This window comes from Vanellus vanellus (genome assembly GCF_965231255.1).
Source record: "Vanellus vanellus genome assembly, chromosome: 2".
In the NCBI taxonomy this organism is placed as follows: domain Eukaryota; kingdom Metazoa; phylum Chordata; class Aves; order Charadriiformes; family Charadriidae; genus Vanellus; species Vanellus vanellus.
In genome coordinates this window covers 559,950-577,296 of record NC_138906.1, presented here as the reverse complement: position 1 = coordinate 577,296, position 17,347 = coordinate 559,950, and the positions used below count along the sequence as shown (strand labels likewise).

General features: G+C 70.2%; 3 protein-coding genes across 3 annotated transcripts in view; 2 read left to right on the top strand and 1 right to left on the bottom strand.

Annotated features, from left to right (window-relative positions):
- Window positions 1-750: 750 nt before the first annotated feature.
- Window positions 751-3,997, top strand: AOC1 (amine oxidase copper containing 1; the record flags this gene model as incomplete). The annotated part of the gene is made up of 4 exons (XM_082479743.1): window positions 751-2,389; window positions 2,590-2,878; window positions 3,444-3,576; window positions 3,701-3,997. The coding sequence occupies 4 exons, from the start codon at window positions 751-753 to the stop codon at window positions 3,977-3,979; spliced, it is 2,340 nt and encodes a 779-aa protein (XP_082335869.1). The 3' UTR covers window positions 3,980-3,997.
- A 1,396-nt stretch (window positions 3,998-5,393) lies between these two features.
- KCNH2 (potassium voltage-gated channel subfamily H member 2) overlaps window positions 5,394-17,347 on the bottom strand; it is a gene marked incomplete at its 5' end in the record, with an annotated part of 28,384 nt that continues 16,430 nt past the window's right edge. Inside the window, 10 exons of the mRNA XM_082479612.1 lie at window positions 5,394-5,788; window positions 6,760-6,931; window positions 7,092-7,278; window positions 8,379-8,657; window positions 8,734-8,833; window positions 9,363-9,556; window positions 9,652-9,904; window positions 10,834-11,033; window positions 13,096-13,483; window positions 14,224-14,649. Coding sequence (XP_082335738.1) covers window positions 5,594-5,788; window positions 6,760-6,931; window positions 7,092-7,278; window positions 8,379-8,657; window positions 8,734-8,833; window positions 9,363-9,556; window positions 9,652-9,904; window positions 10,834-11,033; window positions 13,096-13,483; window positions 14,224-14,649 — 2,394 coding nt within the window. The 3' untranslated portion in view covers window positions 5,394-5,593. The remainder of the gene's footprint in view (window positions 5,789-6,759; window positions 6,932-7,091; window positions 7,279-8,378; window positions 8,658-8,733; window positions 8,834-9,362; window positions 9,557-9,651; window positions 9,905-10,833; window positions 11,034-13,095; window positions 13,484-14,223; window positions 14,650-17,347) is intronic.
- On the top strand, window positions 14,837-15,681 carry LOC309686753 (uncharacterized protein; the record flags this gene model as incomplete). Its single annotated transcript, XM_082499509.1, is given in 3 exon segments — window positions 14,837-14,855; window positions 14,858-14,961; window positions 15,529-15,681. Coding segments are annotated over 3 exon segments (276 nt in total), but the record flags the coding sequence as incomplete, so codon positions are not given.

Here is a 17,347-nt window from a genome sequence, read left to right as displayed (position 1 = left end):
GGACAGAGCCTGCGTGGCCCCCGGGTGTTCATTAACCCGCGGTGGGGGGGGGTGGGGGGGGGGCGGGCTGTCACGGTGCGTGGGTCGCATCCCCCGGGGGTGTTTGGGGGGGGGGAGCCGGGGCAGAGAGCAGGCAGCGCTGCGCAGGCAGGTGAGGGGAGGGGGGAGGAGGGGGTTTGGGGGGGCTGACTGCAAGGGGGAGGGGGGACTGCTGCTTGAGGGGGGGGCTGGGACACGGGGGGGCCCGGCTCGACCCCCCCACTGGGGTGCTGGGCTCGGGGTTGGGGTCCGACAGCTGCCTCTGGGGGGGTGCAGAGACTCCCCCCCCTCACTGCGCTGGGTGGGGGGTGCTGGGTGGAGGGGGCAATCACACCCTGAGCAGCGTCTGGTGTGTCCCCCCCCCACTGACCACCACTGGGCACCCCCCAAGCCAGGCTCCGGCAGAGCCCCCCGCGGCCTGGCTGGCAGCAGGGACCCCTCAAGTACGGGGGGGGCTGTGCCGGCGGCTGGACCCCCAACACCCCGACAGCTCCCTCCCGCCATGGGGCTCAGCGCCCAACGGGGGGTCACGCTCCACCGGGACGGGAGATCTGGCACAGCACGGCACGCTGCACCGCCTGCCGCACCGGAGGGGACGGCGTGTGCCATGGTCACCCTGCGGTGCCCGTGTGCCTCGAACCGGGGTGCCGGTGCGGCAGGGCCGTGGGGCGAGCGCCAGGCTCACACCGATGGCTGCGGCGGAGAGCGGCGATGGGTTCTTCCCCGTCCCCATGGACCGTGTCCGTCACGGCCGGCTGCAGGCAGGGACACGGCCCCACGGCCGACGGCTCCCTCTGCCCCCAGGTCCCCCCGAGGATGTGGCTGCTCCGGCTCGCCTGGGTGCTGGCCATCGTGGCCGGCTCCAGCCCCACCGCGTCCCCTCCGGACGAGGCTTCCATCTTCGCCGACCTGTCTGCGGCGGAGCTGCGTGCCGTGCGGACCTTCCTCATGAGCCGCCCGGAGCTGGGGCTGTCCCCGAGCCGCGGGGGTCCCCTGGCCAAGAACACCCTCTTCCTGGTGGAGCTGCTGCCCCCCAAGAAGGAGGTGGCCCTGCGCTACCTGGACCAGGGCGGCCCCTGGCCCCGGCGCCAGGCTCGGGCCGTCGTCTTCTTCGGGGGGCAAGCGGAGCCCAATGTCACCGAATTTGCCGTGGGACCCCTGCCCCGGCCGAGCTTCTACCGGCCGCTGCGCTTCAAGGGCGGCCGCGCCATCCCCTTCGCCGCCCGGCCCATGACGCAGCTGGAGTACGAGCTGCTGCACCGCACGCTGGCGGAGGCGACGGAGCCGCTGTACCGGCTGCTGCGCGACTCCACCGGCTTCTGGTTCCACAACTGCTCCCGGCGCTGCCTGACCTTCTCGGACATCGCCCCGCGGGGGCTGGCGCCCGGCGAGCGCCGCAGCTGGCTGGTGCTGCAGCGCTTCGTGGAGGGCTTCTTCCTGCACCCGGTGGGGCTGGAGGTGCTGGTGGACCACCGGGACCCCGACCCGCGGCGCTGGGCGGTGCAGCAGCTCTGGTACAACGGGCAGTACTTCTCCAGCCCGCGGGAGCTGGCCGAGCGCTACGAGCGGGGGACGCTGGCGGTGGCCCACCTGGAAGAGCCCCCGTCCCGGCAGCTCTTCTCCAGCTACGAGCCCCGCGGGAGCTTCGCCACCGGCACCCCCACCGAGGTGCACGGGGCCAAGGTGTGCGAGCCCCAGGGCCGGCGGTACCGGCTGCGGGGCAACCGGCTGGAGTACGGGGGCTGGAGCCTGGCGTTCCGCCTGCGCTCCTCCGCCGGCCTCCAGCTCTTCGACCTGCGCTTCAACGGGGAGCGCCTGGCCTACGAGGTGAGCGTGCAGGAGGCCATCGCCTTCTACGGGGGCCACACGCCGGCCGCCATGCAGACCAAGTACATGGACGCCGGCTGGGGCATGGGCTCCGTCACCTACGAGCTGGCCCGCGGCATCGACTGCCCCGAGGTGGCCACCTACCTGGACGCCCACCACCTCTATGACGCCGACGGGCCGGTGCGCTTCTCCAACGCCATCTGCGTCTTCGAGCTGCCCACCGGCGTCCCACTCCGCCGCCACTTCGACAGCGACTTCCAGGGGGGGTTCCACTTCTACGCCGGGCTGGAGGGGCAGGCGCTGGTCCTGCGCACCACCTCCACCGTCTACAACTACGACTACATCTGGGACTTCCTCCTCTACCCCAACGGCGTCATGGAGGCCAAGGTCCACGCCACCGGCTTCATCCACGCCACCTTCTACACACCGCAGGGCCGGCGCTACGGCAGCCGCGTCCACAGCCACGTCCTGGGCAACCTCCACACCCACCTGGTGCACTACAAGGTGGACCTGGACATCGCAGGTGCGGCCCCCGCCTTCGGGGGGGGCGCTGGGAGGTGGGACCGGACCCCACGTGGAGCTCCAAGGCTCGGGAGCCCCATCTGGCCACCGCCCGCGCCCCCTGAAGATGACCCCCCCCTCCCAGGGTGACAGGTCCCAGCCCCGCGCCGTCGGTGGGACGCCGGTGCGCCCGCTGCCCGCTGACGGCCCCTCTGCTTGCAGGCACCGGCAACAGCTTCGAGACGATGGACGTGCGCTTCGAGAACATCTCCAACCCCTGGAGCCCCGGCGCCCGCGTGGTGCAGCCCTGGCTGTACCGGCAGCCCCGCCGCAGCGAGCGCCAGGCCGCCTTCCCCTTCGGCAAGGCGCTGCCGCGCTACCTGCTCTTCTACAACCCGCACCGCCGCAACCGCTGGGGCCACCCGCGCAGCTACCGCATCCAGCACAGCTCCCACGCCGGGCCGGTGCTGCCGCGCGGCTGGCAGGAGGAGAAGGGCGTCTCCTGGGGCAGGTGGGGTACGGGGGGTGGTCCCCGCAGCACCGGGATGCGGTTCCCACCATCCCCAGTGGGCTCCGGCACGGCCGGCACCGCTCTCCGTGTGCCGAGCATCACCCAACCGCCATGGTCCCGGCACGGGGACCTTCTGCTGGTGGCACCTCGCGCCCTCGGCTCCTCGTCCCCATGCCAGCAGCCCCTCTGCGCGCTGAGCCCGTCGCGGTCACAGCCAGGAGAGACCCCCAGAGAGACCCCCCCACGGCGCCCCGGAGCAGGCGGTGGCACCGGGGTCCCGGCGGAGGGGGATGCTGACCCCCCAAACCTGGCACAGCGGGGACATGGCCAGTGGCCTCACCAAGTGCAGACCACCGCGCTGAGCCCCCCTGGAGCTGGGGACCCCCCCGGGGTCCTGCCGCCAGCCCCGTGTCCCCCCGGCGTGGGTGGGCAGCAGGCAGCAGAGCCGGGGGGGAGCCGGGCAGGGGGTGGGAGATGGGGGTCCCCCCCACCACGGCACCCACGCGGGGGGGGCTCTGCTCCCTGCCGCCGGCGGTGGGCCTGATCCTGCCCCCGTCGCTCGCAGGTACCACCTGGCGGTGACGCGGCACCACGAGAACGAGTTCAGCAGCAGCAGCATCTACGCCCAGAACAACCCCTGGGAGCCCCTGGTCAGCTTCGAGGGCTTCATCCGCAACAACGAGACCATCGAGGACCAGGTGACAGCTCGGGGACACGGGGCGGCGGGGGCGGTGGCAGCCAGGGGCGGGCATGGCCCCGCCGGTGCTGGTGGTTCCACCGTGCCGCGTGCCCTGCCGACGGCCGCTGTCCCTCCGCACGCAGGACCTGGTGGCGTGGGTGACCGTGGGCTTCCTGCACGTGCCGCACGCCGAGGACATCCCCAACACGGCCACCCCGGGCAACGCCGTCGGCTTCTTCCTGCGCCCCTTCAACTTCTTCGACGAGGACCCCTCGGTGGCCTCGCGCAGCCCCGTCATCGTGCGGCCGCTGGACCCCCCCACCTTCTCCCGGCTGGAGATCCAGCGCTGGACGCCGGCCAGCCCCGGCCCCTGCGTCGCCCCGGCGCCCTTCGCCTACAATGGCACCTACCGGCAGGAGTGACACCGGGCACCGCGCTGTGCCAGGGGGGACAGGGGGGGCCGTGGTGGCACTGAGCCGCGGGCCGCGCCGTGGTGCGCCGGGCCGTGTCCCGGGCTCAGTAAAGACAATGCCACCGCCTCCGGCCACGTCTCTGCCCCGGCACCGCCGCGCACACTGCAGATCACTACCGCAATATTTAATTAACGCCACCACTCAAGGCTGCCCCCCTCCCTTTTCCCCTCCCTTCGCACCCCCGGGGCTGCCGCGTCGCCCCCCATGTCCCTTCCCTGTCCCCCTCCCCGTGGCACCGTCCCCAGGAGCCGCTGCGGTGGCACCGCTCTGGCGTGGCCCCCGTCCCGCAGCGCAGCCGCACACAGAGCCGGGGTGTCTGTCCGGTTTATTGGGGGGGGGACAGGACGGGGACAGGGACAGGGACAGGGACAGGGACGGGGGGGACACCTACCGCGGAAGGCGACATGCAGGGCTGTGTGAAACGGCTACGGGACGGCACGAACACGGCACACGCTACCAGGAGCCGGCGGGCGGGCGAGCGGGTGGGTGGGCGAGCGGAGGGCAGCAGCCCCACGGCCCCCCCCTCCCCGGCCCCACCGGGGCGTCCCCCTCCCTCTGGCACCGCGGGCTGGGACGATGCCGGGGGGCTGCACCCCCCTGTCCCCAGCTGGAGGGGGCGCGGGGGAGCCGGGGGGGGTGCAGCAGGCGTGGGGAGGGGGCACCCCCCCCCCCGCCACACAGCGCTGCCCCACGGGCACACGGACGTCCCGGCTGGCACGGCCATCACCGCCGGGACAAGGACGGGGACACGGCTTGAAGGGGGGGGGCCGTGCGCCCGCCACGCACCGCCGCTGCTTAGCACACACCGGTGCGGCCATGCCGGTGCGTGCACACGTGTGCCACGGCGGGTGGGAAGCACGGACATACACACACACACACGTACGCAGGGGAACAGTCTGTCTGTCCGTCTGTCCCGCCAGAGCAGCACGGGTGTCCCGGCACAGTGGGAACCCCCAAACAGTCCCCACCCCATGACACACACGGCGTCCCGGGGCGCTGGACACGAGTACACACACGCACGCACACACACGTGCGTGCGCACACACACACACACACAGGGCGAGCGCAGGCAGGCGGACCCGCGGCACGTGGAAACACGCGTGACACACGCACACACACGCGTGCACACCCCTCACGGCACCTCCTCCCCACGCTCCCCCCCACCGCGCTGCCGGCCCCGGTGTCCCCGGGGGAGGGGGGGCTCCGGCCGCGGGGCAGCGCTGGGGAAGGGGCTGCGGCACTACAGGGAGGAGGAGGAGGAGGAGGAGGAGGAGGAGGAAGGGGATGCGAAGAGCAGCACGCGTCCGACAGTCCTGCCAGCCGAGCCCTGGACGCGCCGGCGCGGCGGTGGGGGGCTCGGCCCCCCGGGTTAGGCCAGCTAACGTGGGTGGGGGCGCCGGGGGGGCTCCCGCCGCTTCCCCCCACCCCGCAGGCTGCCGGCGGCCGGAGGGATTGTCCGTGGGGGACGGCGGCCTGGAGCCCACCGGCCCCGCCAGCGTCCTGGGGACGGGGGTCCCGCGTCCCGTGGCGCCGGGGGTCCCGGCCCCGTCCCTGCCCTGCCCATTAACTGCCGGGGTCGGAGCAGTGTCTATGGAGGGTCTGTGTGTCCGGCGCGGCGGGCAGCTGTCCGGGCAGGGAGAGGCGTCGCGGCGGGGCGGCCGCCGGCTCCACCAGCAGCACCACGTCCGGCGGCGGGGGCGGCTCGGCGCGGGGGTCCGGGGCACGCCGCAGCTCCAGCGGCAGCGGGTAGCTGGGAACCTGCGGGAGCGAGGGCGGCCGGCGTCACCACCACGCCGGGCACGGGCGAGGGGGCTCATGGTGCCACGCAGCTCCTGACTGCACCGCTGGACAGTGGGGCTGGGGCCGTGGGGCATGGCGGGGGGGCTGCCCCAAGGTTGGGGGCTCAGGGGTGACCCCACCCGCAGTGGGACTTGGGGACGGGGCCATGGGGTATGGGAGGTGGGGTCTGGCCCAAACTTGGGGGGCTCAGGGGTGACCCCAGTCCACAGTGGGGCCAGAGGATGGGGTGATGGGGCACAGGAGGGGTGTCCCCCAAATTTAGGGGGCTCACAACCCGCAGTGGGGCTGGGGAACGGGGTGATGAAGCACTTGGGGAGGGGCTGCCCCCAGCCCGGGGGGCTCAGGGGTGACCCCAACCAGCAGTAGGGCCAGAGGAGGGGGTGATGGGGCACGTGAGGGGGTGGCCCCAAGCTTGGGGGTGGGGGGAGAGGCGCTCAGGAGTGACCCAAACACACCGTGAGCTGGAGGATGGGGTGATGGGGCATGGCAGAGGGGCTGCCCCAAACCTGGGGGGCTCAGGGGTGACCCCGACCCGCAGTGGGTCTGGAGGAGGGGGTGATGGGGCATGGGAGGGGTCTGTCCCAAGCTTGGGGGGGGGAGCTCACAGACCACAATGGGGCTTGGGGACGGGGTGATGGGGCACATGAGGGGGCTGCCCCCAGCTTGGGGGGGCTCAGGGTTGACCCCAACCCACAGTGGGGCCAGAGGATGGGGTGATGGGGTACATAAGGGGGTCTACCCCAAACCCAGGGGGCTCAGGAGACAACCCAACCCGCAGTGGGGCCAGAAGATGGGGCAATGGGGCACGGTAGGGGGGCTACCCCAAGTTTGGGGGGGCTCAGGGGTGACCCCAACCCACAGTAGGACCGGAGGACGGGTCGATGGGGCGCAGGAGAGGGTCTGCCCCGAACTTGGGGGTCTGGGCTCACCTGAGAGAGCGGCTGGATGGGGGTGATGGGGAGGACGGGCTGGAGGGGACACGGGGGGCCGGGGGGCTGGTGGGGGGACGACACGGTGCTGTAGGCGGGCGGCACCAGGGCGGCCTGACGCTGCAGCAGCTGCATGATGGAGCTGATGTCGGCGGCCATGCGCGTCTCCAGCCTGCGGACAGACATGCGTCGGGGCGGGCGCAGGGCACGGCGCACCGCAAGGCAGCACGATCCCATGGGAGCCCCCCAATCGCCCCCTTTGGGGGCGATTGGGGGGCTCCCATGGGGTCGTGCTGCCCCCGCCAAGCCCCCCAAACCCAAATAAAAGGTACCTGTTGAGCTGCTTCTGGAGCAGGTCGAGGCGCGTCTCCACCTCGGAGCGCTGGCGGCGGCTCATGGCGGGCAGCGGGATGCTGAGGGCGGCGTGAGCCGGGATGGTGCAGCGCGGCAGCTCCTGGTACTGCCGCCCCCGGCTCTCCCCCCAGAAGCTGAAGATGTTGGAGACCCCCGAGAAGGCTCCTGTAAGGTGGTGGTGTGGAGGGGGGGGGGGGAACACCAGTGACCTTAGGGCTGCCCAGCCGGCACAGAGCTGGGATGCAGAGGGATGCAGGGGGGTGCAGGGGGGTGCAGGGGGGTGCAGGGGGGTGCATCCCAGCCAGCACAAAGCACAGAGCAGGGACACATCCCAGCTGGCACAGAGCAGGGATGCAGAGTGATGCAGAGGGATGCATTCCAGCTGGCACAGAGCATGGAGCAGGGACGCATCCCAGCTGGCACAGAGCAGGGATGCAGTGATGCAGAGGGATGTATCCCAGCAGGAGCAGGGCATGGAGCAGGGATGCAAAGGAGGATACACCCCAGCAGGCACAGAGCAGGGAGCAGGGATGCAGAAGGATGCAGAAGGGTGCATCCTAGAAGGAACAGCTCAGGGATGCAGAGGGATGCATCCCAGCAGGAGCAGAACAGGGAGGAGGGATGCATTCTAGCGTGAACAGAGCAGGGATGCAGAGTGATGCATCCCAGCCAGCAAAGAGCATGGATCAAAGATGCATCCCAGCAGGAACAGAGCAGGGATGCAGAGGGATGCAGAGGGACGCATCCCAGACAGCACAGAGCATGGAGCAGGGATGCAAAGGAGGATACACTCCAGCAGGCACAGAGCAGGGAGCAGGGATGCAGTGGGATGCAGAGGGATGCACCCCAGAAGGAACAGTGCAGGGATGCAGAGGGGTGCATCCCAGCCAGCACAGAGCACGGAGCAGGGATGTATCCCAGCTGGCACAGAGCAGGGGTGCAGAGCGATCCAGAGGGATGCACTGCAGTGCATCCCGGCAGGTATAGAGCATGGAGCAGGGATGGAGAGGGATGGAGAGGGATGGAGAGGGACGGAGAGGGGTGCAGTGGGATGCACCCCAGCTGGCACAGAGGCCCCCCCCAAACACATTGCGGGGACACAACAGCAGAGGGAGTGCAGGGCAGAGGCTGCAGGGGAAGGCGCAGGGCAGGGATGGGGATGGGGGTTCGGGAGCTGCCGGGGGGGCTGCTGAACCCTGAGCAGGGAGGGGAGGAACGGGAGGGACCCCCCAGCCCACCCCGAGCCCCCTCGTCCCCATCCCCACCTGAGAGGGGGTTGCACATGTCGCTGCCTTTGTGCTCCTCGGCCTCGGCGGGCGCGGGCGCCTCGCTGCCCGGGCGGGCGCTGCGGAAGGGGGAGAGCGCGGTGGCCCCCGGCCCGGCCGCGGGGGGCTCATCCTCGTCGCTGGAGGGGGAGCTGGAGGGGGAGCTGGAATGGCAGGGCTCCCACTCGGCCGGCCCCCGCGGGGCCCCTGGCGCCTGGCAGCTCCTGCCCGCCCGTAGCGCCTTCTGCCCGCTCCGCAGCTCCCCGGCGTTGGCGGCGTCTGGGGGGGGGACAGGCGCTGGGTCACGGCGGCCCCTCAGGGCCCGGACACCCCCCCCCCCCGCCCCCAGACCCACCTTTCTCTGTGCGCCGGCGGAAGGAGAGCTTGCGCTTTCGCAGGCGGTTGAAGCCGCTGTCGAGTTCGTCGCTGCCCGGGGAGCCGGGGATCATGTTGGTCTGCGGGGAGAGGGGGGGGTGAGACTGGGGGGGCTGCCAGACCCCCCCCCACCCCACGCCAGCAGGGACTGGGGCAGCGGGGAGCTGTGCTGGGGGGCAACGCTGGGGGGCTTTTGGTGCGGTGTCCCCCACCAGCCGGGCGATGCTGGGGGCACCCTGGGGTGACCATCCCCCATCCCTGAGCATCCCCCACGCCAGCACCCCCAGTTTGCTCAGGACCCCCCCCCGTGCTCAGCAGGATGGGTGCTCCCCCGCAATCCGTCCCCCCTGTCCTGGTTTCAGCTGGGACAGAGTTAATTTTCTTTCTAGCTATTGCTGTGAAAGGAGTGTCAACAATGCATACTGTTTTTTAATTGTTGCTAAGCGATGTTTATACTTTTCAAGGACTCTCTTCAGCTTCCCACAGAAGCTGAGAAGGAGCATGGACAGACAACGGAACAGCCAATAGAATATTCCCCACCATAGAGGCCACGCTCGGTATAGAAGTGACCCAGCCTGTGTGCCCCCCCCCGCCCCCGCAGCCCCTCACATCGCGCAGGTTGAAGGTGATCTCCAGGCTGGACCAGAAGTGGTCGGAGAACTCGGGGTACATGTCCAGCACCTCCAGCAGGTCCTCGCGGTGGATCTTGTGCAGGTCGCAGTAGGTCAGCGCCCGCACGTCCGCGTTGGACTTCCCCGGCCGCGCGTAGAGGTTCAGCGGCTCCCCGAAGATGTCGTTCTTCCCTGAGAGGGGGAGAAGCACCGGGGTGGGGGGACATCAGCCCATGGGACACGGCAGGGACAACCCTGCCCCGGCGCTGGGTCCCCCGGGGGCTCACCCAGGATGGCCACCACCACGTCGCCGCGCAGGATCTCGATGGAGCCGCGGGAGATGAAGTAGAGGGCGGTGAGGACGTCCCCGGCGTGCACCAGCGTGTCCCCGGGGGGGGCGTGTGTGGTCTTGAACTTCATGGCCAGGGCGCGCAGGCAGCCCTTGGTGGCCCCCTTGAAGGGCTTGCAGTTCTGCAGCAGGCTGCGGTTCAGGTGCAGGCAGATGTCGGCCTGCAGGCACTCGGGGAAACCCTTCAGCACCTGCGGGACACGGGGGGTCATGGGGGGGAAACCGGGGAGGACGCGGCATTCGTGGATGGCACTGGGCTGGGTGGAGCGGTTGATACGCCGCAGGGAGGGGATGGCATCCAGAGGGACCTGGATGGGCTGGAGAGGGGGGCGCATGCCAACCTCATCAGGTTCAACAAGGCCAAGCGCGGGGTCCTGCACGGGGGTGCGGTAAAGCCCCGGTGCCATCCAGGCGGGGGATGGAGGGACGGAGAGCAGCCCTGCCGAGAGGGTCTTGGGGGTACTGGGGGGGGAAGGCTGGCCATGGTTCTATGAGCCGGCAGCGTGCGCTGGAGCCCAGCGAGCCCCCGGCACCCCGGGCTGCATCCCCCGCAGCGTGGCCAGCAGGGCCAGGGGGGGATTGTGCCCCTCTGCTGCGCTCTGCTCTGCTCTGGGGAGACCCCCCCCAGTGCTGCCTCCAGCTCGGGGGCCTCAGCGCAGGAGAGACATGGAGCTGGTGGAGCGGGGCCAGAGGAGGCCCCGGAGCTGCTGGGAGGGCTGGAGCCCCTCTGCTGGGAGGACAGGCTGGGAGAGGTGGGGGGGTTCAGCCTGGAGAAGAGAAGGCTCTGGGGAGACCTGAGAGCCCCTTCCAGTGCCTAAAGGGGCTTCGGGAGAGCTGGGGGGGGACTCTGGGTCAGGGGGGGCAGCCGTGGGACGAGGGGGAATGGTTTGGCACTGACAGAGGGGAGATTGAGATGAGATCTGCCGTGCGGGCGCTGAGCCCCCGGCGCAGGGTGCCCCGAGAAGCTGTGGCTGCCCCATCCCTGGAGGTGGTCAAGGTCAGGTTGGACGGGGCTGGGAGCACCCTGGGCTGGGGGGAGGGGGCCCTGCCCGGGGCAGGGGGGGACTGGGGGGGCGTTAGGGTCCCTCCCCGAGCCCTTCCCCAGGCGCGGGGCGCTCACCGCGTTCATGTCGATGCCGTTGGTGTAGGACCAGGCGTGCTGGAAGTACTCCTCCAGGCGCTGGCGCAGGGGGTTGGGGATCTGGTGGAAGCGGATGAACTCGCGGACGCGCAGCATCTGGGTGTGGTAGCGCGCGGTGCCCGAGTACAGGCGCTGGATGATGGCCGACACGTTGCCGAAGATGCTGGCGTACATGAGGGCTGCGGCGGCCCCGGCGGCGTCAGGGGGGGCCCCGGCACCGCTCCCCCACCGCCCCGGGCAGCGCCGCACACGCGTGTGAGCACACACACACCCCCCCCAGCACCCCCGTCCCCTCGTGTCCCCCCTCGCGCACACACACTCACCTGCGCCCCGCGCACGCGCCGGCAGGAGCACAGCGGGACGTGCACACGCAGAGCCAGTCACGGACCCGCTCCCCTGCACACACACGTGTGCACACGCGTGTGCAGAGGCACAGTGGTGCGGGCACACACGTGTGTGCTTGGTCATGTGTGCACACGTACACACGCACACTCACATGCGTGCCTGCACACTCACACACTCACACACGCTCACACGTGCCCATGCACGCACACACACACGCAGGCTCACAAACACACATGCACACACACGCACATGCACGCACATCCATGCTTACACACACACATGCTTGGACACACACATACACACGCTCACACATACACACACTTACACATGCGCACACACACTCACACACGCACCCCCACACAGGGTCACATACACATGCACATATGCACACACTTGTGCGCTCACACACACGCACGCCCCCGGGCACACACATGCAGGCCAGCAAACACATGTTTGTGCCCAGCGGCATACATGCACGCTCACACACACGTGTGTGCTCACACACATGCACACCCCCACATGCACATGCACACACACTCATGCAGATACACACGTGTGCTCACACACACAGGCTCACACGCATGCACGCCCACACGCAGGTGGACGCTTACACACGGGCTTACACAGACGTGCCCATAGACATGTGCTCACACACACGCAGACTCAAACACACACGTGCGTGTCCATGCACACACAGGCACACACGCACTCACACACATGTGCACATCCACATACGCATACTCACACATGCACACACACGCAGACTCACACACCTGCACATCCCCCCCCCCCCACGTGCACATCCACACACACACATGCAGACTATCCCCCACACACGCAGACTCACACATGCACGTCCACACAGGTGCAGACTCACACACGTGTGCACATCCACACATACACATACTCACACACACACATGCAGACTCGCACACACACGTGCATGTCCACACACAAATGCACTCTCTCACACACACCCACAGACTCACACATACACACACACACATTCACACACATGCATGTCCACACGTGCACACGTGCAGACTCACACATACACAGACATGCACGTCCAGACACACACAGACTCACACACGCGCACACGCAGACTCACACGCACACATGCAGACACACACACACAGAATCACACGTGCACACACGCACAGACTCACACACACACAGAGACTCACACACACATGCACGTACACACACACACGTGCAGTCACACACACGCAGACTCACACGCACTCACACACGCATGCACAGACTCACACACACAGACACACATGCATGCAGACTCACACGCACGCACACACGCAGACTCACACACACATGTGTGCAGACACACACAGACATGCACGTCCACACACACATGTGCAGACTCACACACGTGCGCAGACTCCTCCCCCCCCCGTGCAGACTCACAGGCACACACACAGACTCACACACATGCAGACACACACATGCACACATGCACAGACTCACACACACACATGCACGTCCATACACACACGTGTAGTCACACACATGTGCACAGACTTTCACACACACGCACACGTGCAGACTCACAGGCACACACACACAGACACACACACACATGCAGTCACACACACAGACTCACACACACTCACACACGCATGCACAGACTCACACACACGTGCAGACTCACACACACACACACAGACTCACACACACATGCACGTCCACACACACACGTGCAGACTCACAGGCACACACACAGACTCACACACACACATGCACGTCCACACACACACACGTGCAGTCGCACACACACGCAGACTCTCACGCAGACTCTCGCACGCACACGCAGACTCACACGCACGCACACACGCACACACAGGCTCACGCGCACCCCCGTCCCGCGCGGGCGGCACTCACAGCCGATGAGCATGACGCAGATGGAGAAGATCTTCTCGGAGTTGGTGTTGGGGGAGACGTTGCCGAAGCCGACGCTGGTGAGGCTGCTGAAGGTGAAGTAGAGCGCGGTGACGTACTTGTCCTTGATGGTGGGGCCGTAGAGGGGGTTGCTGGCGTTGAGGGGTTTGCCGATCTGGTCGCCCAGGGAGTGGAGCCAGCCGATGCGCTGCCCCTCCACGTTGCCGATGGCGTACCAGATGCAGGCCAGCCAGTGGGCGATGAGGGCGAAGGTGCACATCAGGAGGAAGAGCACGGCCGCCCCGTACTCCGAGTACCGGTCCAGCTTGCGCGCCACCCGCACCAGCCGCAGCAGCCGCGCCGTCTTCAGCAGCCCGATCAGCGTGGTGGTCTGCGAGGGGGTAGCCGGGGGGGTCACCGGGGGCTGCCACAGCCGAGACCCTCACCCGGCCCCCCGGGAGGGCAGGGGGGTGTCCCTGTCCCAACCTGGGGAACCCCTCGTGCCCCCTGCGGGACCCCCGGCATCACCCCGTGGGAGGACCCGGCACCCGCCGTGGCACCGTGGGCACCCAGCTCCAGCCTGGGGGCACACGTGGGACCCCCCCGGCATCACCCCACGGGAGGACCTGGCACCCAGGGGACAGCACCCACCACCCCGGCACCCACCGTGGCACTGTGGGCACCCACCACAGCACCATGGGCATCTGGCTCCGGTCTGGGAAGGCACGTGGGACCCCCCCGGCATCACCCCACGCACCCAGGGGACAGCACCCACCACCCCGGCACACGGTGGGAGACGCATGTGGGACCCCCAGGCATCACCCTAAGCGAGGACCCGGCACCCAGGGGACAGCACCCACCACCCCAGCACCCACCGTGGCACCGTGGGCACCCAGCTCCAGCCTGGGGGCATGTGTGGGACCCCCCCGGCATCACCCCACGGGAGGACCTGGCACCCAGGGGACAGCGCCCACCACCCCGGCACCGTGGGCACCCAGCCCTGACCAGAGGGTACACGGGGGACCCCCAAGCATCACCCCATGGGAGGGCCCGGCGCTGAAACAGCGCCCAGCCCAGCCAGGGCACGGCACAGATGGTGCCGGCGCGGCACCGCGGCACCGCGGCAGGTACCTCCTCAGAGCCGGAGCCGAAGATGAGCAGGTCGAAGGGGATGGCGGCGACCATGTCGATGAGGAACCAGCCCTTGAAGTAGTGGATGGCGATCTTGGCGGGGTGGCTGACCACCTCCTCGTTGGAGTTGACGTAGGTGGTGCGGAAGTTGATGAGGATGTCGATGATGAACATGATGTCCACGATGAGGTCCACCACGTTGAGGGGGCTGCAGGAGTAGCCGCAGTTGTGGCGCTGGGCCTCCTCCTGGTCGTTGAGCAGGAAGGCGGCCGAGTAGGGGGTGAAGATGGCGGTGTAGATGACCAGCAGCAGGATGAGCCAGTCCCACACCGCCTTGAAGGGGCTGTAGTGCAGGATGGTCCATTTGTGGATGCGCGGCGCCTGCAGCTTGTACTCCGGCAGGACGTCGGCGCCCAGCGACAGCACCTGCGGGGGGCGGGGGGTCAGCACTGCACCCCCGGGGGGGTGAGACCCCGACCCCCAGCATCCCGGGGCGGCGGGGGCAGCGGGGGCGGCAGGAGTAGGGGGTAGGGGGGGAAATGAAGGCAGTGGGAGCAGTGGGGGGGGAGGAGGGAGCAGTGGGGGCAGCGGGAGCAGCGGGGGCAGTGGGGGCAGTGGGGGCAGCGGGGGCGGCGGGGGCGGCGGGGGCAGTGGGGGCAGCGGGGGGGTAGTGGGGGCAGTGGGGGTGGCGGGAGCAGTGGGGGCAGTGGGGGCAGCGGGAGCCGTGGGGGCAGTGGGGGCAGCGGGAGCAGTGGGAGCAGTGGGAGCAGTGGGAGCAGTGGGAGGGTAGTGGGGGCAGTGGGGGCAGCGGGGGCAGTGGGGGCAGTGGGAGCAGTGGGAGCAGTGGGAGGGTAGTGGGGGCAGTGGGGGCAGCGGGGGCAGCGGGGGTGGCGGGAGCAGTGGGGGCAGCGGGGGCAGCGGGGGGGTAGTGGGGGCAGCGGGGGCAGTGGGAGCAGTGGGGGCAGTGGGTGAAGTGGGGGCAGTGGGAGGGTAGTGGGGGCAGTGGGGGCAGCGGGGGCAGCGGGGGGGTAGTGGGGGCAGTGGGGGCAGTGGGAGCAGTGGGGGCAGCGGGGGCAGCGGGGGGGTAGTGGGGGCAGTGGGGGCAGTGGGAGCAGTGGGGGCAGTGGGTGAAGTGGGGGCAGTGGGGGCAGCGGGGGGGTAGCGGGGGCAGTGGGGGCAGTGGGAGCAGTGGGGGCAGTGGGTGAAGTGGGGGCAGTGGGGGCAGCGGGGGGGTAGCGGGGGCAGTGGGGGCAGTGGGAGCAGTGGGGGCAGTGGGTGAAGTGGGGGCAGTGGGGGCAGCGGGGGGGTAGCGGGGGCAGTGGGGGCAGTGGGGGCAGCGGGAGCAGTGGGGGCAGTGGGGGCACTGAGGGCAGTGGGGGCATTGGGCGCTCCCCCAGCCCCGGCGGCACTGTGCCTGCTGGAAGCCGCCCCGTCCCCCCGCAGTGCCCGTGGAGATGAGGGCTGGCACCCAAACGCTGCATGGCACGTTTACATACGGGGGGCACAGACACCCCCAGCCCCCCCGGCCCCCTCCCTGCCCCCGGCACTGCCCCCCCAGACCCCATCCGCCTGCATCCCCCAGGGCCGCTGCCCCCCCCGTTCCCTGCGCACACGTGTGCGCACACACACACACGTATGTCGACACGCACACGCAGCCGGGGGGCGGGGGCCGGGGGGGCACCGCAGATGTGCCCGTCCGTCCTGGGCACCGGGATTACGTGTGCCGGCCGCGGGACGGGGGGCAGTGGCTATAAATAGGCAGCGGGCACCGGGGCGCCGTGGGGCAGAGGGGGCCTGCGGCGGGGAGAGGGCAGAGCCAGGGTGGGCAGCACCGGCCCCCCCCCCGGTGCCCAGTGGCTGCGGGGCTCTGGTAGCCTCAGGGCTGGTGGCCACTGGCCACCTCCAGCGGGTAGCCGAGGGCAGGGAGGGGAGCCGGGGCGATGGCAACGCCATATCACGGCGCCACCAGACCCCCAGCGCAGCCCTGCCCGGCCCAGGGGGCACAGCCTGCGCACACCACCCCGGGGGTCCCTGGGGTATCTCTGGGGGGGTCCCTGGGGGTCCCCCCCGCGCTGCCCCCGCTCCCGGCCACCACGTGCCCCCGCACCGCCACGGCGGTGGCACAGCTCTGACCCGCCAAACCCCCCTGGGCCCCATCCAGCCCCCAGCCCCGGGGGCCGAGCGCGGGGCGGCTCTACGTAACCCCCCCAAACCCAGAGCCGGCGGCAACCAGGGCGGATGGAGCCCGAGCCCACCCGTGGCCAGGACACGGCTCCCCCGGGGTGGCCACGGTGCCCGGACCCTCCCGGGCACAGGGACGGGGCGACGGCGCGCGGCGGTACCGGTACCTTCTCCTCCTGGCTCTGGCCCGCGGCACGCGCGGTGTCGCCGTCAAGGCACAGGCAGGTGCCACAGAGGGAGATGCCGGGCATGGGTCCTGCTGCGGCCCGGGGACCCGGCACCTCCTGGAGCAGCTGCAGGAGCGACGCCAGCATCCTCACGGCCCGGCACGGCCCATGGCTCGCCGGCAGCACTCACCCCCCACCGCCCGCCCGCCGGCTGCCCCGTGGGCACCGGGCACCGGGACCCTCGCCGGCGCAGCCCGCGGCCATCCCGTCGGCAGGCGACGCCGCTGCGGCCTGGCCGAGCGCGGCAGCCGGGCACCCCTCGGCGGGTTGGCGGCGGCGGGCGGCGAGAGCGGCGGCGGCGGGCGGCAGCCACGCACCACCGGCAGCCGAGAGGAAAATTATTGGGGCGGAAATTTTTCCCAGCCTGCCCCGCTGCCGCCGCCACTGCCAGGGCTGCCCCCCCCGCCCGCCCCTTAACCCCTCCGACACGCGGGGCGCCCGGCATGGCACGGCGCGGCACGCCGGAGGGCTTGGCGTGACCCGCTGCCCCCCGCGGCGGGGACCCCGGTGCAGCCGCAGGTTGTGCCCGGGGACGCGGGGCAGCAGGGGACACCCCCCGGGGGGACGCACGGCCCCCGTCGCCCCCATCCCCAGGTGCCACCGGCCCCGGTGGCCGCGTGGGCTGCGTGCCATGCCCGGGGCAGAGCCCGGGGAAGCGGCGCAGTGCTGTGGGAACAGCCATGCCGATGCGGCGGCAGTGCCGGGGACGTGTGGTG